This window comes from Watersipora subatra, chromosome 1 (genome assembly GCF_963576615.1).
Source record: "Watersipora subatra chromosome 1, tzWatSuba1.1, whole genome shotgun sequence".
Lineage (NCBI taxonomy): Eukaryota > Metazoa > Bryozoa > Gymnolaemata > Cheilostomatida > Watersiporidae > Watersipora > Watersipora subatra.
In genome coordinates this window covers 20,480,751-20,507,496 of record NC_088708.1, presented here as the reverse complement: position 1 = coordinate 20,507,496, position 26,746 = coordinate 20,480,751, and the positions used below count along the sequence as shown (strand labels likewise).

The 26,746-nt window shown below is 37.8% G+C and overlaps 1 protein-coding gene across 1 annotated transcript; it reads left to right on the top strand.

Moving 5' to 3' along the window:
• Positions 1-463: 463 nt before the first annotated feature.
• Positions 464-26,125, top strand: LOC137399216 (rab GTPase-binding effector protein 1-like). Its single transcript, XM_068085229.1, has 20 exons — positions 464-595; positions 1,044-1,259; positions 1,361-1,490; positions 1,624-1,798; positions 4,705-4,728; positions 5,147-5,218; positions 6,913-7,048; positions 7,150-7,308; positions 7,439-7,536; positions 8,115-8,361; positions 8,756-8,892; positions 10,171-10,371; positions 12,836-12,934; positions 14,415-14,453; positions 22,197-22,298; positions 22,387-22,576; positions 22,968-23,122; positions 25,018-25,134; positions 25,432-25,542; positions 25,627-26,125. The coding sequence occupies exons 1-20, from the start codon at positions 475-477 to the stop codon at positions 25,789-25,791; spliced, it is 2,694 nt and encodes an 897-aa protein (XP_067941330.1). The 5' UTR covers positions 464-474; the 3' UTR covers positions 25,792-26,125.
• Positions 26,126-26,746: the final 621 nt, after the last annotated feature.

Genomic DNA, 26,746 nt, shown 5'->3' with positions numbered 1-26,746 from the left:
TTTGTTGGTGTAACTTGTAAATCTTTTTCCGATACCCTAACAATGAGTGCACGATGGAGGTCATACAACAGCTTCAACATACCAGAAATGATTTGGTACAAAGCAACATTTTTCCTACTCTTATAGTCTTACGTGTTCATACTTTAAATTAAACCTTTTTATAATCTTTGCACCCATAAACTTGAGCTATTTTCTAGAATTGATAGAAGTTTTGTACGAAAGCCTGCGTTTGCTCGATAGACAAAACATGATATTCACAGCTATTTTTGTTTTAGGAAGGTTTTAAAACCTAGTGCATTAATAACATATGAATGTTGGATTTTTTTTGAAAAATGAAGACCGCCAAGGTTTAGTTGAATTTTCTAGTCAAATGCCAAGATCTAACAGTCAACTTCCACTTTGTTCACATAAATCATACCATTCATTTGGTCATCACTAATATTGCCTTCACGTTGTAGGAGTACTGCATGCAGGATGGAGGCTAGTAATGGAGTCACCTCACCAAATGAAAACCGTTTGGCTGAGTTGGAGATAGAAGTCAAGTCTTTTGGTCAGAAGCGAGCATATTTTATGGACATTTATAAGAAAAAGGAAGGTACTAAATGTTCCAAGTTTTCATACTAAGATATGGTTATGCTTACTTGATTTCAGTTTTAGTCTAGTTCTTCTGTATCCGTTAAAACATTTAGATATTATTCAAGCAGTTGGTGGGGCAAACCAAATGACTCCCAATTAATAAGTAATCATAGTCTGGCTCTCAGCAGCGGTAGAGTGTTTCTTCCGCTAGCAAGGTACTCTTGCTATTGAGCTCAGCGACACGAGTTTCTATGACATAAGAGTTTCATATGAATCTTTCGTCATACCGCTTCTTCATACAATAAGCAAGAAGCATCAAGCTCAAAATACCTAGCTTTTGCAGGCAGTAATTAGGCTGACCTAATTTGGCAAGCCTTAGCATGGCAGCTAGTATACTACGCAAGGATAGTTGTTCTATTTTTAATCGACTTATCACTCGTACATATATTCCAACTTCTTATTCACAGAGGAAACAAATAAGCTCACAGAGGAATTAGAAAACCTGAAGCATTGTAAGTCACGTCTAGAGTCTGAACTGAAAGGCATTCGAGAGCAAGTGGCTGATATGAAGACAGAGCATATGATCACCTGTCTGAGCAAGGACGAGGAGATGGACAGACTAAAGGAGGTGCACCAAGAGGACCTGTCTTCCCTCAACATGTCACTTCAGGAGCTACTCAATGGTCAGTTCTGATATGCTCTTTGTCTTGAGTTCAGTGCAAAAAGATGACTCAATACATTGTTTGCTTTTTGTTTGATTGTCAATCACTTGTATTGCTTGCAGAAAACTCTAAGAAACATGAGTTGGAGGAAAAAGTGGGAAAATTAGTCACAGTTAATAAAAATCTCAATGAAGAACTCAAGATAGTAAAGACCTCTTTGCAAGGTCGTCTGCAGATGGAGGAGAATATGAGGTGGTTTACTTTGGTCTTTAGACTTCTTTAATGTTCACCTGCGTAGGAAGGATAATCACTCGTTTGAAGAAAGTAATAGTCACTGGTTTGAAAATAGCAGTAGCCTAAGTTTCATAGAACTTATCTATTGTAGACGGGGACTAAGTACAAGTGCCCAGAAAAGTACACTGGACTCCTCTAGGGGGACTCCGTCGTCATGCCCAGCATCATGCATAGCAGAGAAGAATGAACTTCGAACACAAGTTGATGACTTGCGAACCCAGCTTGATGCAGCCCATCAGATACTTCAGAAATATGCTGACCAGCAGGTGAGCGATGGTAGTACATGTGACGGTAGTACAAGTGACGGTAGTACAAGTGACGGTAGTACAAGTGACGGTAGTACAAGTGACGGTAGTACAGGGGATGGTAGTACAAGTGACGGTAGTAAAAGTGATGGTAGTACAAGTAGCGGTAGTACAAGTGACGATAGTACAAGGTACGGTAGTACAAGTGACAGTAGTACAGGTGACGGTAGTACAAGTGACGGTAGTAAAAGTGACGGTAGTAAAAGTGACGGGAGTAAAAGTGATGGTAGTACAAGTGGCGGTAGTACAAGTGACGATAGTACAAGTGACGGTAGTATAAGTGATGGTAGTAGGTAGTACAATGGACTGTAGTACAGGGGACGGTAGTGCAAGTGACGGTAATAAAAGCATATTGGTGCCATGTCTTGATGGCTCTGTGAAGGATAGTGTACTGTGAGATGGCATAACAAAGAGTGTGGGACTAGAGCTACTATCTGATTGCACTGATGTATATGATAGCATTATACTTTATATCAGTAGCTTGCTTGTGTAACTTCTGCGAAACCACAGAAACCTTTAAGAGTTGCAAAGCAGCTAGAAGCTTGTACCTTTGTTATTTATATACAGGTATACGTATATGTTTTTGTTTATTGCTGAGACCTCAATTTGCTATCTTTGTCAGCAAAATTTCATACATGCTGTTTATGCTTTTGGATTCTAAGATATTCATTGCAAGTTGGAAATAAAGAGGAGCCATTTCTTCTCTTGGGGAGCCAATGCCATACTTTCAAATTGAACGTTTATTGGCCTGCCAGATCCTATACAGATTGCCAGTCCATTTTGTACTAGTTACTTGTGTGATAGTAACTTTGTCATTATTAATCCAACAACAACCTGATGTAGCAAAACATGCTAAAAATACATTTGAACCCCAGGGCTGATACTCTGAAAGAAACACCCACCTGGATAGGCCCAGACTTGGATATTGTACCCCCAATCACCTGGTTGGTCAATTTGAATTTGGATATTGTACCCCCAATCACCTGGTTGGTCAATTTGAAATACACCCCCAGGGCTGATACTCCTCCCTAAAAGGCCCATTAGGTTCGGCCCAAAATCACGTTTTAGGGGGGGTTTTCAGACCATGAGGCACTGTCAGTGAATTTGCTACTTTAGGGGTGGTTTCCACAGCCAAGCCAGTAAAAGGGCTCGTGCTCATTAAGGTTTTATTCAACCAAAGTAATACCAAAAAATTGCACCGAAATTCCAGTCTTCATTTTAATACAAATCGCATTAGAATCTGCATGCTTGCTGACGGGAAACAAATGGAAAAGAGACAGTCAACACTGAATCATCTTAGCAACTATTTAGCCATATACTCAGAACGAATGATATGCTATTTCTTTCATTGATATTTACTATGTTTTCCTTTGTAAATTAAAATGATGATCTGATGGTTGATGTTTGGAATCAGTTTTATTAACCCTTTTTGCAGGCTTAGTGACATTTTGTCGTTTTGCGATACTGACGCTAGTCGGCAGAGCAACTATTATGTCGCCACACGAACGGTTTTTATAAATTGATTTATGGTTAGCTAATTGCCTGTTTTTGTTTAATTTTTTACTAATAGTAAACTACAATATATCAGTCTCTGTTAGCAACAAAAATAAGCCGTTTGCAGAAAAAAAAACGATCGTTTTTGCAATACTGAACAAACAAAAAATTCGAAATAAAAACGTATCTAAATAAAATTGTGAATTTTGTTTGTAGGTTTTTTCTGCTTTATTAATGCATGAATCATATTGGATGTTTAGCAGGGCTTAGAACCTGGGCGCCCTTTAGAAAACTCCCAGTGTTTAGGGGGTGTATTTCAAATTGACCAACCAGGTGATTGGGGGTACAATATCCAAATTCAAATTGACCTACCAGGTGATTGGGGGTACAATATCCAAGTCTGGGCCTATCCAGGTGGGTGTTTCTTTCAGAGTATCAGCCCTGGGAATACACCCCCTAAACACTGGGAGTTTTCTAAAGGGCGCCCAGGTTCTAAGCCCTGCTAAACATCCAATATGATTCATGCATTAATAAAGCAGAAAAAACCTACAAACAAAATTCACAATTTTATTTAGATACGTTTTTATTTCGAATTTTTTGTTTGTTTAGTATTGCAAAAACGATCGTTTTTTTTTCTGCAAACGGCTTATTTTTGTTGCTAACAGAGACTGATATATTGTAGTTTACTATTAGTAAAAAATTAAACAAAAACAGGCAATTAGCTAACCATAAATCAATTTATAAAAACCGTTCGTGTGGCGACATAACAGTTGCTCTGCCGACTAGCGTCAGTATCGCAAAACGACAAAATGTCACTAAGCCTGCAAAAAGGGTTAATAAAACTGATTCCAAACATCAACCATCAGATCATCATTTTAATTTACAAAGGAAAACATAGTAAATATCAATGAAAGAAATAGCATATCATTCGTTCTGAGTATATGGCTAAATAGTTGCTAAGATGATTCAATGTTGACTGTCTCTTTTCCATTTGTTTCCCATCAGCAAGCATGCAGATTCTAATGCGATTTGTATTAAAATGAAGACTGGAATTTCGGTGCAATTTTTTGGTATTACTTTGGTTGAATAAAACCTTGATGAGCACGGGCCCTTTTACTGGCTTGGCTGTGGAAACCACCCCTAAAGTAGCAAATTCACTGACAGTGCCTCATGGTCTGAAAACCCCCCCTAAAACGTGATTTTGGGCCGAACCTAATGGGCCTTTTAGGGAGGAGTATCAGCCCTGGGATTTGAACATCGATGAGGCCGGGGCGAGTTTCACTCGCTTGTCATGCAATGATTGCTTACTAAGGGTAGGCAGGGCAGCCTCCCTTCATGTTTCTTACCTCTTCCCCAACAAGCTAATGTTTTAGACACTTGATGATGCTGATGAGGAGGTACCGCGCTCAGCTCTGCAAGCTTTGCGTTTCTGTAGTGTATGTGAGAGTGTTGGCCATGCTTTTGGAATGAGTCAGTCCGGGCATGAATATATCTACATGTATATCACGATATTGCTTGCGTATAACCTATGTTCAAAGCATGTTGAGTGCTGGGTGTGTTATATCTTTGCATTCTTATCGATAGGCTAGTGAACACAGGACAAGCATGACAGTGTCTGGATGCAGTGCATACTGTGAGCATGTCTTCTGCCTGATCATCTAATGATTGGTCCGTTACATTTTTTAAAGTTCTTATTAATCTATTAAATAACAGCGGTTTTTGTGGTTGCACAAGCAATATACATGCTTTGCACAATTTATCAATGTTTTCTCTTGCACGGGTAGTATATAACAATCTGTATGCGTGACTCTGCAGGCGGATTCACTAGACGCTGCTGGGGAGAAAAAATCTAAGGATCTTTTTGAAGTGGTGGACCACGAAGAAAAGGTTTGTTTATAATTAGCCCCGCTTTAGACTACATCAGTATACAACTTGTATGTTTACTCCTACCTAGATGCTTCAGTAGTATTCCACTGCTGACACCTGCCACACTCGAGGCAGCATTTTATGGCATTCTGTGAAACTGTGTTATCATTAGCAAAACTATGTGCATGCAATGGTTCTTTCTCATACGCATCACATGTTCTTTATAATTTACAAACTGTTACAAACTACTTAGTGGTCTAGAGTCTCGGGCTGTTCTTTGATCCCTGAAAAGACCCTTCAGTGGTGCCAGGACAGACATTCCATTTTAAATTATTCCTCTGGCTGCAAATAGACTTTGGGCCTATTTTAGGCGCTTTAGTTAATCACTAGTTTTTCTTGTGTTTCTGTGGCAGCGCCTGTACTGGCTCCCTCTCTCAAATTTATTGACACAGCTTTTCTATCGGTGCGCAGAGAGTGAGTGCTCTAGTGATAGAAGATTTTATTCAAGGCAAGAATCAGTCATGTGTGCTTTCATGTCTTGGCAGAGTTCTTGGCATTGTTAGTCATTATGCTTCTCAGTTACTATAAACTTGGCATATGAAATTAATCTATTATAATATTTGCTTTGTATGTCAAGCTGTTGGGTGTTGAAATATTCTTATCACAAAACATATTTTGTTTAATTCACTTTAGTACTCCAATAGCAATGATAAATATTTCAAGTAATTACATATAGCTTTAAAACAAATTCATTATAATTATACAAAAGTTATTAGTCAAAACTTAACTTACGTGTAAAAACTAAATAAATAAATTATGAGTAAAAGGAGGTTTTTTATTACTTTATATTGAAGAACATGAAGAAAAGGGTAGTCTCAGCAATGTTCAAGTTCAGCGGTAGAATGAGTGATAAAATACACGGCATATCTAACTTCAATTGAAACTAGATATAGCTTGAATCATCTTAATTTATATAATTCTATTATTTACATTTATACTTTCTACCAGTATTTTGCTTTACCTTGCAAAACTAGTGTTTTCAAAAAGTTTGGGCATGTTGGGAGTGACTTCATGTACTCAAGAGGAACATCTGCTGACATTTTATGTTGTAAGTTAAGAAATTTGTATGTAGAGGTGGTGATGGTAAGTGGAGGTTTATTGCTAAGACGTTCCTAATGCATCGCTCTACATTGATTAACTGCAATTGTATTTTAAAAAAACAATATTATTTTCTTAGTTATGGATTTCAAAGCCAGTTTTTCTAATTCTGCAGTATATTAACTGGAAAAAATCAAAATGAAGCATTCACATTTTTATCAATTAAAGTTTGCATAGCATCTCAAAAAAAGGATTAAGATAAAAAAGTAAACAATTGACATTTGAGCAGTCATATTTGATGCAGGCTGTTCCACAAATCTATGCAATCCACAAAGCTTGGAGTTTGAACTGGTGAAACTTACTTTTACACCGATTGCTCATCTTGTATCTCTATCAAGATAACACCACTTCTCTAGCCCTTTAAAGAGTACGTAACACGATTGTACGTAACACGATGCCAGACTTTGTAACTTATACAAAATTAAATTAACCTGTCAGTACTTTGGAGCACAAATGTTGGTGGTTGGACAGTGTTTATCCTCTCCACGTAATCGTTTGCTAGAAATAGCTATGTAATAGTAAAAACTGGCTATCCGTAAGTCCTAATATATGTCCAGCTCAAAGAACTAGAGAACGAGCTGAAGGCGGAGAAGGCGAGTCGTCGAGACCTTGAGATGTATGTCGCTGTCCTCGCCAAACAGAAGGATGTTTTTCAAACGGATGTAGAAGAACTGAGGAGAGAGCTCAGGGAGTGTGGGTACTTTTCGACTCTTTGCATGTTTACTGGTGTGCTTTGCTTCTTTCGTTGTTCATGTTTTATAATCTTTACTTTGATAGTCTTGCTTGTGCTTTAGCTTTGGATTTGTTGGAAAAGGAGGGAAAAGAACACGAAAATCTAAAACTAACATGGCAGATGGCTAATGACCAGTTTTTAGAGTCGCAACGTCTGCTGATGATAGACATGAAAAGGATGGAGTCTGTTCTGACGGAGGAGCAGCAGCGTAAGGTCGAAGGTCGGCATTACTGCTACACACATTTGTTGCATAGTGTGAACTTGTGTGTAATACAATTGATTGGCTGATTATGACTTCAGTTTATATGAATTTTCCAATAGTATAAATATTTATGTGTCTTTTTAAACAGAACTGCAACGCCAGGACGCTGAAAAGGAAGCCCATCAGCAGGAAATGGAAGAGTTAGAAAAACACAAGCAGGAACAGATCGATCTGATAGAAGCTGAGGTGCGCCATTTTTTTGCTAACTTTGCATTTTTTTGCAAAATAAATTTTACCATTATTACTTCTACATGTATATATATCTCTCAAAGTATGTCCGTGTGTATGTCATATGTCTGTCTGCATTCCGGCTATAGCTATTATTAGAATAATTGCAGCTGGACAACAATGCTGACGCAATGTCATGGAGTACCGTCATTAGAAGCCTAGCAGCTTACTGCAATTTTCCATTGGCATTGTGCCAGGCTAACAGCTTGAAAGTTACAGTTGTTTGACTAAGTTTTAAAACCTTTACAGTTGTTTTCACTTTTCTCTTAATTTATTTAAACTACGCAAAACACATCTCTCATGATATGTAGTTTGAAAGTTAGAATAATAAATGTTGTTTTATGTTAAATATAAATCAATTTTCTGTCCAGACTTTTTTATTACCCGGGCAATGCCGGGTAGCACAGCTAGTACATGTACATGTATATGACTGGAAAGAAAATCAAGCAGTGCATGTTTTTTAGGGCAGTTGAGGTTGCTGCTATTTACAATACAAGTTTTTACTCACCTCTTGCTTTACTCCATTTTATTTTTAGGGTGACTCGCTGCTCAACTTACCCGGTTCCCTCAAAAATAGTTCATCCCATACAAGTCTGAGCTCTGCAGAGGTTTACCGAGAATTTGAGAATGCCGAACCTTTGCATTTGGAAACTAGCAATAAGGAATCTTCTGGAGAACAGGCGGACCTCATGCACCGCGATACACCAGACTCGATGTCTCTTCCCTCTAGTCTCAACATTAGTCGGGTTATTCTCACTGATGATATGACCTCTGCCTTAGTAGGTGGGTCTTTATCCACTCGTTTTGTCTCGTTTTATTGGTCATCGTCAATGCTTTAATTCTATGTGCTTTGTCAACTTCTCTTCGTAACAGATTTTCTTTCTTCCAACTTCTCTTCACCACTTCTTTCTTCAGTTTTTCTTTTTCCAATCTTTATTTGTTCAATCTGTTTATCTCCATTCTTTCTCTTGAATCTTTCCTGCTCTACTCGTCTTCTTTACACTACGTCTCTCTCCGGTCTTTCTCACTCCAACCTTTCTATCTAAATTTTTTTCAAATTCTTTGGTTTCCCAGTAACATTTTCATAATCATCTTATGTAATCTCTTTACTTACTTTTTAACCTCTCGTTTTGACACCATATAACCTCACTTTATGTGACTAGAACTGATATTATAGCACCACAAGCGGAGGATATGGAGAACAGCAGAGTTTTAGGACAGTTCAGGCAGCAGACTCCGGACAGAATATCATCTACGACGGCTGCTGGCTCAAGGGTCGTGTCAGAAAAGCAGTGGGCGAAGCTGCAGGAGGAGGTAAGAGGGGCAGCTTCTTGTCTGTTAACTTTATGCTATGATACACAATGGAGACAAGTTTTACTCACAATATTTAGCTCTTCTCTGACAGGGTTTCTGGAGAACCATTAACATTCGCACAACAATAAACTTTTCACTTTGCTGCATTTGCTTGCTTCGATTTATCTTTTAAGAAATTTTAATTAGTTTGTTTTGGGATCAAATAATTCATGGGGTAACTCTGTTTAGAAAAACACATGTCTTCTGGTTGTTTAACTGTTTTGTCTATGTTATTTGTGGAGTTGTCATACTAAGCCATTAATTTTGCATTAGTTTTCGGTTCTTGCAAAAATTTCTTAAGGATGGTGTTTTAAATTTAACATATCAAAATCTTGATTTATTAGGAAGCTCCATAGTTCAATTTTGAGCTATCCTTGTTTGGTTTCAACCATTCAACGATGTTTCAAGTCAAAGCTAAACATTGTATTGCTCTTTTATGAAGTGCCTGTCATACAGCCACTTTTAACCTTTCATTGATGATGCAGGTGTACTTTATGCTAAGGTTTATCACTGCTACTAGTAGCCTGCCTGGGTTCCAAAGAGACAGCTGCACCTGAGCATTGTTCATTCAATGGCTAAACTAACATTTTTGAAATTCTTTATATAAACGAAGCAGTCACTCCATTTCATCGCTCAAAATTGTGACAACACTACTCGAAAAGGCAAACTAAAACAATGTTTTGCAATTGGCATCTGAACATTCATATTTGATGTAGATTGTTCCATAAATCTATTTTGTGATTTGATCAACAATTTCGCAGACGTGCTTTGAGTTTGAACTGGTGAAACTTACTTTTACACTGATTACTCATCTTTGTACCCCTGTTAAGATTACTCCACCTCTCTAGCCCTATAAAGAGTACTTGTTGTACGTGACACGATGCCAGACTTATCAACTTACACAAAATTAAATTAACCTGTCATTACTTTGGAGCACAGACATTAATGGCAGGACAGTGTTTATTCTCTTCAATGGCAGGAAAGTGTTTATCCTCTCCACATAATCGTTTGCTAGAAATAGCTATGCAATAGCGAGACTGGCTATCCATAACTCCTGTTTTCTTTCATCCTATTACAAGTTATGAAACTAAAGAAGAGGGCAACTTACTAGTTACGGTAGATGTTGGCACTTGTTGAGAATAAAGTATTTGTATATTTGGGTTGATGAAAGGCTAGGATGAGCATACTTATATAAATGTATAAAACAATACATGGATATACCTTACAGTTGTCTTACAGTTGCAGCAGTCACGAGCTAAGCTCGGGAGGCCTTGTGATATGTGTAAAAACTACGAGGCGGAGCTACAGAAAGAGCAGGAACAGATAAAGTCTCTCGAGGGGCAATTAAACCAATCACGACAGAATGTCAAAGAACAGAAGAAAGTTATTAGTGAGCTCGAAGAAAACATGAAATCTTTGGGGTTGGAGTCTACATCACAGGTGATTGTTATTAGTATTTATTATAACATAATCGTGTGAGTGCGTTGTGTGTACCATTGTACGCATGCTGTCAGCTTATATGAACAGCTCCCTGTCTCACGATAAGGTCAAGGTGACAATGATCTTCTCTAGTTGGTTTAACAATAAAGTAACCACTTGTATTCTAGTAAACTTCTGCAGTTCTGGGACACCGCACTTATTGGACTAACTATCGGCCATCATGTTCCTTAATTGGAAGTCGGTCTGTGTTAAACAGCTAGGTATATTAGCATATGTTCTGAATAAGCTTGCTATAATTGTAAACTTTGTGGTTTTGTTCAGTCAAAAACCGATGATCATTATTTTATTTTAAACAATGTTTCGTAATATTTTCTCCTTTGGAACAGAATTAACTTGATTTTTAAACAATTTTTGAAAATTTCGTTTTAGAAAGTTGATTGTTTTTGCAAGATGATTGTTTCTCTGACTCTCTAAATGTTATCTCTCTGACTATGGCGCCTTACAGTGCCTCGCGTTGCGTGTTTGCAACTCGAGTTGATCAACTCGAGTTGCACAACTCGAGTTGTGAACGCGCAACACGACTTTTCAAAAGTAAGGTGCGATATATTGGTATTACGGTAGAATAACCGTAGATCTGGTTATATTAACAATGGTATATCAATAGGCACCCGTTAGCTAATAGAAATTAAACTATGTATGTACTGTAAAACTAGAGCTAATAGCGAATTATTAGAATTATACTGTGCCGAGTTTGCAACTCGAGTTGTACAACTCGAGTTGCACAACTCGAGTTGTACAACTCGAGTTTGTAAATATAACTCGAGTTGCACAACTCGAGTTCATCAAAACCCAAGCCGAGTTCTTTCAACAGCAACTCGAATTCAACAACTCGGCTTGAGAACATCTCATCATTTTATTTTCTCTAGCAATATTTTCTATATATGGAATTTATTTTGGTGCATCATTAAACGCCGTTGAAATAATTTCTATGTTCATTTTCGGTGTTCATTCAGTTTCTTGTCAGATTCTAGAGAGATGACTCTTTTTTTATTTGAAAAAGAAGTTGCCCGGCTGGCTGCGAATTTCTTTTTCCCAAACAGGTTTACATACGGCAGTAAAATTTTGGCTCATGATTGGCTTTAGTAATTGAGTTTTAGTAACCAAAACTTACATCATCACATTAGAAATCAATAGTTTTAATTAGAAAGGAACACAAAATTTTAAATAACGTAGCAAAACTGATGTTATCATTCAAAAAGTGCTGTTAAAACGTAAGAGGCGCTCAGCTCACTTAAAACTCATTAATTTAAGCCATTTTGAATAAAATTTTGGAATTTTGTGTTCCTTTCTAATTATAACTATTGACTTTCAATGTAATGATGTAGGTTTTGATTACTAAAACTCAATTACTAAAGCCAATCATGAGCCAAAATTTTACTGCCGTATGTAAACCTGTTTGGGAAAAAAATTTCGCTGCTCGGCTCTCATATAGATTGTTTTTTAGTTTGCTTTTTACATTCTACAATTGTTTTTGTCTCTTTAAATTTATAGAAATGAATATGCGCAAATCTCGCCGATATATATAGTTTAAATATGTATACATATTTAAATTATTATTATTAAATTTCTGTAAATGAGACACCCCAATTACTCACTTTGCTTTCTTTACGAACCCGTGTTAGTTTTGCGTAACACAACTCGAGTTCATCAAAAACCCAGGCCGAGTTGTACAACACGGCAACTCGAGTTGTACAACTCGAGTTGTGAACACGCAAGGCGAGGCACTGTAAGGCGCCATACTCTGACACATGCGGGCCATTCATTGTTGCTTGTATTTGGATACCTTACTTTCCAACGTATATTATGACTTATTTCAAGGCAATTTATAAGGCAATCTACTAGCTCTTTGTTGGTTCGAAAGAACTCAGTCACAGTTCTCCATGTACCCTAATCAGAGTGCTGTAGTTTGCCTTTGAAGCTTTTTCTTTATAAATGACACTTTTTACACTCTGAAATCACTAACATTGAAATGATTTTGTTAATGCACCTTTCTTTCATCTCCAAATTCATCATTAAATTTTAAGCAACTAGGGAAAATTTCTAGCCATACAAACAACAGCGCAGTAGGTTGAGATGAGGTGCCAACTTACTCACTATTCCCAACTGACTTCAAGTGAATGAGTTGTGTGTTAGTACAGAAATTCTCCTCTCGGAAATTCATATTATTGGATAAAAGAAGTCGTGTGCTTCTGGCACAACTGCTGCGCAGTGCCACAGGTTGCTCTGGTGATTACACTAAAGTGAGATTACTTGTTTACAAGCTTTTGCGAAGCATCTCAGTCACAATTATGTATCTGCACTTATTAATTTATAAATATAATCTTTGGTGTATGAGGCTGGAAGCCACCCTTGCTTTTTAGCTTTAAACACATGTGGACTATTGTACACTTTTTTGTACATTTAGTTAACAAGATTGAATAAAATGGTGGAAGAGTTAGAGGAAAAAGTGTATGTACTCACAGCAACCCTGGATGAGACTTCTCAAGAGTTTCGTGCTCGCGTGGTGAGCTTTACAATGTTTGTCTTCTAGCCTAGAGTGTTTCTTCAAAATTTATTGTTGCTTCAGTTCTGCGAAGGGATGCTGTAAGGTACATCTCTATATATCTACTAGCTGTATGGTATGACTATATATCTCTACTAGCTGTAAGGTATGACTCTATATATCTCTACTAGCTGTATGGTATGACTATATATCTCTACTAGCTGTAAGGTATGACTCTATATATCTCTACTAGCTGCATGGTATGACTATATATCTCTACTAACTGTAAGGTATGACTATATATATCTCTACTAGCTGTAAGGTACATCTCTATATATCTACTAGCTGTATGGTACATCTCTATATATCTCTACTAGCTGCATGGTATGACTATATATCTCTACTAGCTGTAAGGTATGACTATATATATCTCTACTAGCTGTAAGGTACATCTCTATATCTCTACTAGCTGTAAGGTACATCTCTATATATCTCTACTAGCTGCATGGTATGACTATATATCTCTACTAGCTGTAAGGTATGACTATATATATCTCTACTAGCTGTAAGGTACATCTCTATATCTCTACTAACTGTAAGGTATGACTATATATATCTCTACTAGCTGTAAGGTACATCTCTATATATCTCTACTAGCTGTAAGGCATGACACTATATCTATACTAGCTGTAAGGTATGTTCCTATATATCTCTACAGTAGCTGGAAGGTATGACTCTATATATGTCTACTAGCTGTAAGGTATGACTCTATATATCTCTACTAGCTGTAAGGTATGTCCCTATATATCTCTACTAGCTGTAAGGTATGACACTATATATCTCTGCTAGCTGTAAGGTATGACACTATATATCTCTACTAGCTGTAAGGTATGACTCTATATATCTCTACTAGCTGTAAGGTATGTCCCTATATATCTCTACTAGCTGTAAGGTATGACACTATATCTCTACTAGCTGTAAGGTATGACACTATATATCTCTACTAGCTGTAAGGTATGACTCTATATATCTCTACTAGCTGTGAGGTATGACACTATATATCTCTACTAGCTGTTAGGTATGACACTATATATCTCTACTAGCTGTAAGGTATGACTCTATATATCTCTACTAGCTGTGAGGTATGACTCTATATATCTCTACTAGCTGTAAGGTATGACACTATATCTCTACTAGCTGTAAGGCATGACACTATATCTATACTAGCTGTAAGGTATGTCCCTATATATCTCTACAGTAGCTGGAAGGTATGACTCTATATATGTCTACTAGCTGTAAGGTATGACTCTATATATCTCTACTAGCTGTAAGGTATGTCCCTATATATCTCTACTAGCTGTAAGGTATGACTCTATATACCTATACTGGCTGTAAGGTATGACTTTATATATCTCCATTATTTGCTAGCTTTTTTCGCATCAATATGGAGTTTTGGATTCCTCTATCTACCGTGTGGTTGCTAACTGCTGTCCATTTGTAGCTTTCCCTGGTTAAGGAGAGAGAAGATGTTCAGAAGCAGGTATGTCACTTACACTCTACTCTTAGTGGTCTGTGAAAATGTATGTCAAATTTCTATATTTATTTTGCTTGCTTATTCATTGGGATCAGCCATGATTTACGAGTATCATACTGCTTAACCCCGCCCCCTTCAGCTGTTAAATTATCTATGACTGAATTGGAATGAACTCTTTCATTATGCTAATAAACAGCCGTGAACCAGCATTCACACAGAGTGTCTGCTATTAGATACTTGATGTTACCTCGCAGTACTAGAGTTGGGCAGTTACGGGATTGTCTTGTGGTGTATACACTGATAGGTTTTGTCATTGTGTCCATATTTGTTAAGGCTAAAGCCCGGTTCCCATATACGTCGCGTAACACCGGCGACAGCACCGCAGGCTGAAATGAAATTAGCGGTGAAATGAGAACCTACGCGCCGGGCACCGCCGATAGTTGCCGGCGGCATCGCAATAGTTCCGCGCTGCTCAAATTTCACAAAAGACCGCAAGCAAAACCTTCCCGAAATGCACTGTACGGGTGAAGGTCACCATTATGGAAACGGCGTGGCTAACGAGCATTTCTTTGATTACGCGGTTATGTTTAGCGATGCAGCCTATATGTGAACATATGCCGCCGAGCCTAACGTCGCAAACGTTTTGCTGCGCAAGTTACCGCCGATGTATCGCAATCGATATGGGAACCAGGCTTTAGCTGAAGACCAAGTGACAGACTCAACCTATGGCTTGTATAATCCTTACACGAGTAGTTTAGGGGTTTTATTACCTACAAGTCAGAATATGCGCGTTTCTGTGATTGCTCAAAGCACAAAGCTCTCCGGTTTCTTTTAGTGTCCTAAGAATTATTTGCGTTATACATTTTTATCAAAATGTTTTAATAATGCATAATATTTGCACACAAACCCTTGCATCATGGAAAGATAAACCAGCATTTGCTAATGTTTATGAATGCAAACAAAAACAAACCATAAAACGAGGAACAAACTAGCGAGCTGTGTGCACTTCTATAGCACGTGTTTGTTTTATTAGCGGAAGCACTCACAGTTTACTACCTTATGTCTCTACTGAATGAATATGATGATTTTCTATATAGCTTGTATGTTTAGATGAACCTTTGACTTAAAAGACCAGCACCCCAGTGGCACCAACACAGGCTAGTTCTTCACACTATTGTACGATGCCACCGCTGACACCGCTGTAGGGCTAGAAGCCAGGACTCCTAATAAAAGTTTTTAGTGGACTGCATATAAATTCGCTGCTTATTCATTGAATGAGTTTGGCAGTTTTCATTGAACCTTTATTGAACCTTTAACAGATTTGCTAGCCTTACTGAATAAAAGTATTCTTGTAGAAAATATTATAATTCTCATTTGCAGGAAAGGTATGCGCCATCGACCTAACTTATCCCACGAGCAAACGAGCGGAGCGATGTGTGGGAGTTTTTATGATAAATGCATGTGCACACAACTTACGAAAATTATTCATCAACAATGAGACGAACCCTTGGCTAGAAATTTCATCAAGAAATTTAAGCATCGGAATGTAAAGTCGTTAAAGTATAATAACGATACAAAACACATTTAAACCTATTTAAATATGTTACCAAGTCTTTGTAAACCGTCGGTATTATCTTTAAACTTACCCATCTGATCGGATTATACACAAATAGACAGATTTATTTGAACGAAAATTGCCACAAAAAGCCTGAAAAGCTTGGTTTAATAAAAGTTAAGACCGAAAATTGAAACGCCAATAAAGCCGTGCGACCGATTGTAGAACTATTTAGTAGTGCGTATTTCACGAGAAAACCGTGTTCATTTCACCAGTCTATGGTGCTGTTTACTTGTAATCGAATTTATTCGAAGGTTTTTGTAATAAACGTAGACCGTTTGAGGCGTAGACCGATTTACAGGTACGAAATTGTGGTACACCGTTTATCAGCCTATGTTTTTTGTCCAATCACCGAAGGTTTCATTATTTAAAACGTTAGCCGAAATTCTTTACAACTTACGTACCAGCTAGGGCCGAACTACAACGCCCGTTTATGACGATAACATTTTTTTTATTTTGCTGCAGTTTGCAGAAAACTTTCAGAAGTGTGAACGCTCATACTTGCTTTCTGTTAAAGATCGCTATCAAAACCATTCTACATTCAACGCAACCAACTTTCAAACTGTGTATAGTACACAGTAGCTTGTCATTTCACTTTTAATTTTGCATTTCAGAGTTATAATAAACATATTTCCTTATTATTGTTGTTAAATTACATACAATACAGTAGATTAGGCCTACAGCTTTATAACACTTTTATAACAGCTTTTATTTTCTGCAGTTTGCAGAAAACTTGCAGACGCGTCAAAGCTCATATTTACTTTCTGTTAAAGATCGCTATCAGTACCATTCTACATTCAACACAACCAACTTTCAAACTGTGTATAGTACACAGTAGCTTGCCATTTTACTTCTAATTTTGCATTTCAGAGTTATAATAAACATATTTCCTTATTGCTAATTGTTGTTAAGTTACATTATTAAACTAGAAATTCCATTAACATTATTAAATTAATTATTAAATTACGTTATTGTTAAGTTACTTATTGTTAAATTACAGTTACATTACAGTAGGTTAGGCCTACAGCTTTAACTAATATTTTTTAGTGTTGTGAAACAGGTTTGAGATAGTAGTAGATTAGGTGTGATTTATTGTTGTATTAAATCAAGTTTTTTAAACGTTTTGTGGCGATTTTCAGTAAAATCGGGTTGTAGAGCATATCTTTGGGATAGTAGTGGATTAGGTGTGATTTTTTTACAACCTTTTGTTTTGCATAATTGACTTTGAATTTAATTTCAAAACAACTTGACAACTGCCATGGACATACAACTTCCCATAACACCACGTCGCGGCCGACGCAGTGGCCGTCCACGTGTCTCTCAATTATTACAGCGCAATAGGAGGATAACTAGGATAAATAGGAGGATAAATAGGTCCTCACAGCAACCATCTACATCAAATGCTAATGTTCAACAACACGCTACTCAAATTAATAATAACAACTCATCTGATTCAGATAATTCTTTAGTAGATGTTGTAGGCGATGTAAATGACATCGACTTGACAGCCCCTTTGTTTCCAGATGATGATCATGATTTTATGGACATCGTTGACAATGAAAATATTGCACAAAACAATATTGCTCCTCCCAATAATGCCCCCCTTCATCACATTCCTCATTTTCAATCTTTAGATTGTCCTGCTTTTCAAGAACTGCGTAACAACTTTTTAGGCAGACTTGAGAACAACATATCACAGCTCACATGTACTGAATGTAATGAAAAACATTTTATTACATACAATGCTCAAATACAACTATGTCATACGTGTCAACAAGTTAGACCTGACGTTGTTAATAAATTCAGTGCAGCCAACAATATGGACCCAGGTCCATCTGTTGAATTGTTATCTTCTCTTACACTTATAGAACAGTTACTCATTGCTCAGGTTAATCCTACAATGTCTATATTCCGTCTTCCACGTGGTGGCCAATTTGGGTTCAGAGGTCATGTCATCAATTTCCCTCAGAACGTAAATGACTTTGTAATAAATTTACCTCGCCAATTACAACAAATTGACATTATTGTCCTTCGTCGACGCGTTGACCAAGTTGCCTTGCCAGCCAATCTCTTTACAGTTCGTCGTCAAAGAGTTCTTGCCGCGCTCATTTGGCTTAAAGCTAACAATGAATTTTATCGTAACATAAACATTATCCAAGAAAACATAGATGCTTTGCCACTTGATGACATTGTGGAATTACCTGACCATCATATAATACAAGAGTTAGATGCTGACCTACCTCCAGCACCTAATCCAGATAATGGCGCCAACAACCCAAATGAAGCCAACAACAATGAACCTAACTTGCACGTCAACAAAATATTCCAAATGACCATATCATTCCAAATACATTTGCACCTGCACAAAGGCCCGCACCAAATGAAAATCAAGCTATTCAGGCTGCAATTGATAGCAATGATGTAATTGATTGGCCTGCAATACAAGGTGAACCTATCAACGAGTTCAACACTGTTGGCTACATAGCAAGAGCATTTCCTGTTTTGTTCCCGACAGGTGCCGCGGATTTACGTGCACCCCGTGCTAAACCTGTTTCCGCGCGTGACTACTTCAAACATCTTTACTACAAAGATGGTCGATTTCAAGCTGATCCTAGATTTGTTTTCCTTATAATAGTACACTCCGCTGGCAATCCATTCAAGTAGGTCAAGTCTTCGTACAGAACAACCCAAATGAACGTGAAATGTCTGTTGCCGATATTCGCCAACTTGTCAATGAAAATCAACGAAACTTGAGCAACAAAATTCTTAGGTTCGGTTCCCAAATCAGGGGTACTGCTCAATACTGGTATAGCCGACGCAATGAACTTCTGGCAATGAACAAACAACTCGGAAATGCTACTGCTTTCTTCACATTTTCAGTTGCTGACATGCAGTGGCCGGATCTTGCACGTTTCCTTGATACTGACGATAGAACCATTGCTCAAGCAATTGCGCACTCACCTCTTACTGTTGACTCATACCTAGGTGTTAGATTTGACACATTCTTCAAACATTTCCTTACACCTTACTTTCTAATTGATGACTATTGGTACAGATTTGAATGGCAACATCGAGGCAGCTTGCATGTGCAGGGCCTAGCTTGGTTACAAAATGCCCCAAACACACAAACTTGTACACAACTTGAACTAACATCGTATTGGGATAAATATGTATGCACTTGGAATCCTGCCATTGAACATAACCAAAATCCAGCTAATTTCTATTGGGATGTTCGAAACCACCTATGCTCATTAAGAGGTCAAGATGTAGATAACTTAGAAAACTACTTGAAAGACCTTGTCAACATTTGTCAAAAACATACACGTTGCAATCCGGGATACTGTTTGCGAACACAGCCAGATGGCACTCAAAAATGCCGATTTGGCTTTCCGAAAGAACTCCAAGCACGAACATCTGTTGATTTTGTTCTAGATGAACAAGGTCGTAGAACATCTATGGCTATAAAATCTGCTACTAATGACCCTCTCTTGAACAACTATAATCGCAGATGCATGGTTACATGGACTGCAAATCATGACGTTTCATTGACTTTTGACATAACCGATGCAGCCAAATACATTGCCAAATATACTTCAAAAGCTGAAACCGCAAGTACTGACTACACGCAGGTTTATCACCAAATTATCACACAACAGCTTCCTCCTGAAGCCAACATACAACTCACTGCAACTGCTTTACTACTCAACACTATTGCTAGAGATGTTTGCGCACAAGAAGCAGTTCATGTCGTTGCTAGCTTACCTCTGTATCACTCTTCACGCAGCTTTGTCACTCTTAAAGTTGATGGTCAAACAATACAGGACAACTTACCTGGACAAGGAAACTCTGATATGCGAAAATACATGGCCCGTCCTCCTGCCTTCCAAGCCATGTCTTTCTTTGCATTCACAAAATCATTCAGACTTATCCAACACCGTAATGCAAACTTCCTTACAGCTCATGCCCGTATTGGTGGTGATGCCATCATGCAAATCTTCCCCAAATACAGCTCAGATCCAGTAAGTGACACATTTGCCAAGTATTGCATGCAGTTTTTAGCTCTGCATAAACCTTTCACCCAGTGGAACCAATTGCTCGCAGGCTTTGAGAACCCAGTCGATGCTTACACACAATTCATTCATGAAAACCCCCTACTCGTTGACCAAGAGCAACCACTTGAAAATGCAGTGGAACAAGCGGCGGCCCAACTTGCTCAAGATGCAGAAAACATTCCTGAAAATCCTCCCCATGAACGTGAGCCCTGGATGGGCCTACTTGACCAAGAAGACGACTTGCCTTTCGCTCAACCTGCTTTACAAGCCAATCCGGATTTTGACTGGGTTGCCGATAGCCAAGATCTCCTACATCTTGTCCCACACGCTCCTACTTTTCTAATTGATGCTCAAAACATTTACAACCCACCTCCCATTGAAATACCTCTTGTTGATATTGCCCAACTAAACAATGAGCAAAGGCAAGTCTATGACCGCATAGAGAACCATTCCCAACTTCCCAATCCTCTTCCAGTCAGAGCACTTGTTCTTGGTTCCGCTGGAACAGGTAAAAGCTTCCTAATTCAAGCATTGCATCAACTACTCGGTCAATGTTGCAAAATTTTGGCTCCTACTGGTGTTGCAGCATTGAACATTTCTGGTTCGACCATTCATTCTTTCCTACACTTTGCTAAACCTACTGACACTCGGCAGCTAAATGGCCCTGCTTTGCAAATTCTTCAAGCTAAGTGTCTGCAAATTAAATACATTATAATTGACGAACTTTCAATGATTGGCTGCCGCCTGATTAATGCAATTGATAAATGTTTGCGACAAGCCTTCCCTGAAAAATCAGACCAGTTTTTTGGTGGCTGCTCCATAATCATGTTTGGCGACTTTGGTCAACTACCGCCTGTTTTAGATGCCAGAATGTTTCAGCCCAATGTCAGGAGTGCTGCTTGTTTGCATGGCCACTCAGCTTACCAAACCTTTGATACTGCGTTCTTCTTATCCCAATGTATGCGCCAAGCAAACGATCTAATCTTTCGCGATCTATTACTAAGACTCCGTGATGGAGAGTCGACAGAGCAAGACTATGAACTCCTGTCGCGGCGATTTCCTGGCATTGCTGATCACGATCCCGTCTTCGATACTGCTACTCGTCTATTTCCAACATGTCAATTGGTCCACGACTACAACTCAAACAGACTTCTATTACTTGGCAATCCCATTGCACAGATTAACTCAAAACACGCTGGCCGCAATGCTCACTTGGCATCTTCTAATCTTGCATGCGGTCTTCAACGCACTGTATTTCTATCAGTCGGTTCGCAAGTTATGCTTAGAGCAAATCTTTGGGTTGAGAAGGGATTAGTCAATGGTTCAATTGGTACTGTTTTGCGTATCATATACTGTGAAAATCAAGGCCCTCCTGCATTACCTGCTTTCGTTGTCTGCATATTTCCAGATTATACTGGTCCAACATTTCTTCTCGAACACCTCAACAATTTTCCAGTTACTCCTATCAAGCGTACTTGGACTGCTGGCCATGCCACCCTTAGCCGTACAGGCATTCCTCTCGATCTAGCATGGGGTTTGACAATACACAAGAGTCAAGGTCTTACCATGGCTAAAGCTGTCATTGATATAGGCCATCACGAAATGACTGCTGGAATATCGTTTGTTGCTCTCTCTCGAGTTCGAAACATCAATGACTTACTTGTTAACAACTTCGCTAGGGAGCGCATCACTCGATTAGCTATCAATGACCAAATCTTACAACGCAAAAGAGAGGAGACTAGACTGCACGACCTTTAACAGATACTGTATACTTATAATAATAGATATTACAATATTAATAATTAACCAATTACTCGTATATCTGGTTTCAAACCAACTTTACATCCAAAATAAATTATTAGTTGCACTTTTTTAGAGTCGTGCTCTCTCAAATTTATTTTATATCAACTAAAACAAGTCTCATTTACACTATACTCTGTCAATTCCTGCTGAGAACTACTTTTTCAACAACCAACAGTACCCTTTCTTTTTTTCAATTATCACTTTGGTCGTGGGCTGTATGACAGTGGAATTTCTAGTTGCTATATTATTATTTTGCTAATGAATATTGACATATTTCAGCTGCTCGAACTGGAGTCAGAGAATGAGAAGCTGTTAGATATGCATTCTTCTACATCACAGGAAATGTTGGAGCAGCAGTTTGTCCTGCCCGCTGATCTTTCTGTAAGTCCGTTCAACTGCTTGCGGTCATGTCAGTGGAATGCCTTTTATGTGACAGGAATATAGAAGCAACACTTATGGTATGTTATAGAGTGCTCACAAGCTGTTAACAGAGTTGAGAGAGAAGCTCATATCATGCAAGGCAGCTAAACAGCACACAGAGGGCAAGCTGACACAGCAGGTATCTCTGCTCAAAGATCAGGCGATAGCGGAGGAGCTTGAGTGGAGAGGAAAAGAAGAAGCTCTTACTCAGGAGTTGTCTCGTCTCACAGAAATCAATGGTGAGGGTTTACAGCACTGCAGGTGTTGTATATTATAAACTGGAATGAAGGACAATGATTATGAATGAGTTATTACTGTAAAGGACAGTAGTAAAGGAGTTGCTGTTAGGGGACAGTTATGAAAGAGATGTTGTTAGGGTACAGTAGTAAAAGAGGTGCTATTAAGGGGCAGTAGTGAAATGAGTGTTGCTGGGTTACATTAGTATAAGATATGTTGCTAGGTTACATTAGCAAACTAGGTGTTGCTAGGTTACATTGGTATAAGAGGTATTGCTAGGGTGCAGTAGTAAAAGAGGTGTTACTAGGGCACACAGTAAAATAGGTGTGACTAGAAGACAGTAATAGACAGGGTTGTACAATAATAATTCTTGCGGTTTCTCTACTTTTGCAGTACGACTGAAAAGTGTTCAATCTGAACTGGAGAGAGAGAGTAAACAGCGGCAAGCTCTGGAGGACAGGCTTCAACAAGCGGAAATAAACAATCAAGGTTTATCAAAGTCTGAAGAAAAACTCGAGTCTCAACTTCGGTTACAAATATCTGAATTGGTAATTACTCTTACTTAACCGGTTAATGTACAGTCAAACTTCGTCACAATTCTGCTCTGATGTTTGCTTTGCAATTTGAGACTCATGTTTTAGAGCAAGGATTATCATAGGAACACTGTTGTATTTTGTTTAGTTTGTTCAACAACTCAAAATGGCTGATGATGAATTAAAACACATGCAACATATATAAAACATAAAACTATATAAAGACCAGAGCTGTGCAAAACTAAATTATATATACAAAGTTTAGTAATAAAGTACAAACCAATAAAATGAGGTTTTTATCATTTAACATTACACACAATGGACAGTGTGTAGGTATAGGTGTAGGTATAGTTGTAGGTATTGGTGTAGGTATAGTTGTAGGTATAGGTATAGTTGTAGGTGTAGGTATAGGTGTAGGTATAGTTGTAGGTATAGGTGACAATAAATGATTGAATATATGAAGCTAGTCTAACTTGAGCTGCCTTCATAAATTAGCATAATTTTAACATATGTTGTGTTTTTATTCTTAGATAGTTTTTAAGTATATCTCTAATTATCGCACACTTTTTGCCTTCTTTACTCTCACATTCTGTCCCTCAGTAATTATTAGACAACTTGATAGATTTCTTGATAGCTTCATCTGAAGATGTCTGATCATGTTTTCCTAATATTTCTTGTTTTCATTTTAAGAAAGACACTCTTCTTTTGCTTTCACAAAAACAACCACTCATACTAGTCATGTCGGAATCAGCGATTTTACACTAAAAGAGACGGTATGAAATAATGTTTAAGATTACTCCAGAGCTGCATCCTTATGTACTGATTAGCAGAACTGCAAGGTTTTAACAAACATTCACTATGTTTCCATGACTCACATAATTCGCATGATTGGAATAATTCGAATGATTCGCAAGTTGAGTTACTTTGCAATCAAGCGTTTCAATGAACACCTGCTGATGCAGATTTAAAGCCAGCGCTTGACCCCATAGGTCATGTATTAGCCTAATTATTGACTCTATAAATAGCTATGCAGTCTTGTCACGCTAAGCTTAGCAGCAATCATTCGGAATGTTGGCGCATTGAAACCACTGAAATCGAAATAAAAATGACTGAAGTGTGAAAATGTTTATAATGGAATAGCCGCGATAATCTAATCTGCATGATTCGCAAGTGCCGTTTCCATGATTCGCAAGCAGGATGGATTTGGTAAAGTTTTGCGGATCGCAAAACTCGCCTAGCTTGCGGATTTATGCTGTTTCCATCACGCGGATAACTTGCGAATTGGCTCAAATTTGCGAATTATGCGCGTCATGGAAACGCAGTGAGCGGATGTCATTTGTTCAAAATTATATAATACATGAATCTTGACTTTGTATATTAAATAATTCATATGTAGAGATGATCGCAAGTTGAGGTTTGACTGTACAGCTTGCGTCTTTTCATTATGTTGATGAGTAATTTATTGGAGTTATCTGTTTATTGGAGTTATCTGTTTATTGGAGTTATCTGTTTATTGGAGTTATCTGTTTATTGGAGTTATCTGTTTATTGTAGTTATCTGTTTATTGGAGTTATCTGTTTATTGGAGTTATTTGTTTATTGGAGTTATCTGTTTATTGGAGTTATCTGTTTATTGGAGTTATCTGTTTATTGGAGTTATCTGTTTATTGGAGTTATCTGTTTATTGGAGTTATCTGTTTATTGGAGTTATCTGTTTATTGGAGTTATCTGTTTATTGGAGTTATCTGTTTATTGAAGTTATCTGTTTATTGGAGTTATCTGTTTATTGGAGTTATCTGTTTATTGGAGTTATCTGTTTATTGAAGTTATCTGTTTATTGGTGTTATCTGTTTATTGGAGTTATCTGTTACGATAGACACTTACTCCTTACCTTCATTGCTGATATTCTAGAATAGTGCAAAGACTGAAAATCAAGCGCTAGCTAACAAGTTGAGAACTCTACAAGCCGAACTAACCAATAGTGAGTCAGTGCAAAAGGATTTCGTAAAGCTTTCTCAACAACTTCAGGTGGGCCTCTTTTACTGCCTGCGTCTGCTGCTCGTCAAAATAATTGACATTATTTGGTTTACTATATATGCGTGTTGGACTTGGATGTACAGTTATAGTGTAGTGGCCGCAATTATTCGGTAGATCTTAAGATAAAAGTTCCAATGAAAACCTTTTCATGGTTGGCTCAATCTTACTGTATCTTTAGTGGTTATCAGCTGACCTGTTCTGTTTACAAATGGTGTAGCTTGAAACTAGTTATTTATAGCTCGTCTTGGACAGATTTTCAAGCATAAAGATGTTTTTGTACAACTATAGGTTCAACTTGAGAAGATTAGACAGGCTGAGACAGAAGTGAGATGGGAATATGAAGCAGACGTGTCGCAGTGCAACAGCTGCAATGTAGAGTTTTCTTCCAATAGAGATAAGGTAAATCAGCTTTTCTTATAGGCTTAGAGGTGTTGTGGGTAACAAGAGCAATTGGCATCATTGACAGTTGATATTTCATTGTAGCACCATTGCATGCACTGCGGGAAGATACACTGCCAGGAATGCACCTCCAAACTTGTCAATGCGGGACCCAATGCTCGACCGACACGAGTGTGCGATGTGTGTCACACAATACTAGAGAGCGACGCTACTCCATATTTTAGTTCTAACTTTAACCAGGCCTCATGACAAGACTTTGGTAGGGGATGGGCTTGAAACCACCCCAAATTTTTTAATTGAATGTTTAGTGCTTCCAGAGATTTTAAGCACATCTCTTTCAAACGGAGAAAGCTTCGGAAGGTTTTCACTTTTGACGGTGTGTAACAGATGCTATGAGAACATTTACTTGTTTTGTCCTTAAGAAACTCTCAAGCTTTTATTCATAGCTGCTAAGATGTGTTAGACTCCAATCTCTCTTTAAGACTGCTTCTTAAAATGGTGTTCACAGAAAATACCTGATATGCAGGAATTTTACTGTTAACTGGTGCATTTCAAAGACAATATACAGCTCATAGTTGGTAAATCAGATTTCTTGTTATTAGCAACCACTTATTCTCTGTGCAGCTCTTCAGTCCAATCTGCTTGACCAGCACAAGGTATTACTTATCACAAGGTAAATTTTTACCTCTATCAAGTTTCTCTAGCCATGAACATAAATTATCTATCTTTATTTTGCATCTTCAACTTCTGCCTTCCTACTTTATTTGACCAGCACGACAATTATGTCAAATTTCAGCAGGTGTTTGTTGCAAGATAAGCCAATCCTTTTAGCATTTAGCAATTAACAGTTTTAAAGTAAGTTAACTACTATTAGTAACTAGTGGTTGGTTATCACTAGTTAACCAGTAAAATCTTAGATTTGGCACTCAATGTATTTTGTAGCTTCATGAGCTACGCAGAACAATAAATTTATAATAGGGGATCTTGTGAGCAACTGTAGATAAGCCTGTGTTCCCTGATATAACATCGATAGTAAAACACCCTTATTACAATGTCTTTCATATTATAAAAGGCATGATTTTAAAAGTTTCAAGTTTAATACATAAAATTGATGAAGCTTGTCAGTAAATATTTGTAATATAAAGCGCATTACAAAACTTTTGGCATCACAATGAGATTCATTTATCCATCCAGAGATTCTGTT

Excerpts from the sequence above, each read along its gene's own strand:
- LOC137399216 (XM_068085229.1), top strand. The coding sequence starts at position 475 with ATGGAGGCTAGTAATGGAGTCACCTCACCAAATGAAAACCGTTTGGCT. Across the intron at positions 1,491-1,623 it reads CAGATGGAGGAGAATATGAG|ACGGGGACTAAGTACAAGTG; the intron begins GTGGTTTACTTT and ends TATCTATTGTAG. Across the intron at positions 1,799-4,704 it reads AGAAATATGCTGACCAGCAG|ACACTTGATGATGCTGATGA; the intron begins GTGAGCGATGGT and ends CTAATGTTTTAG.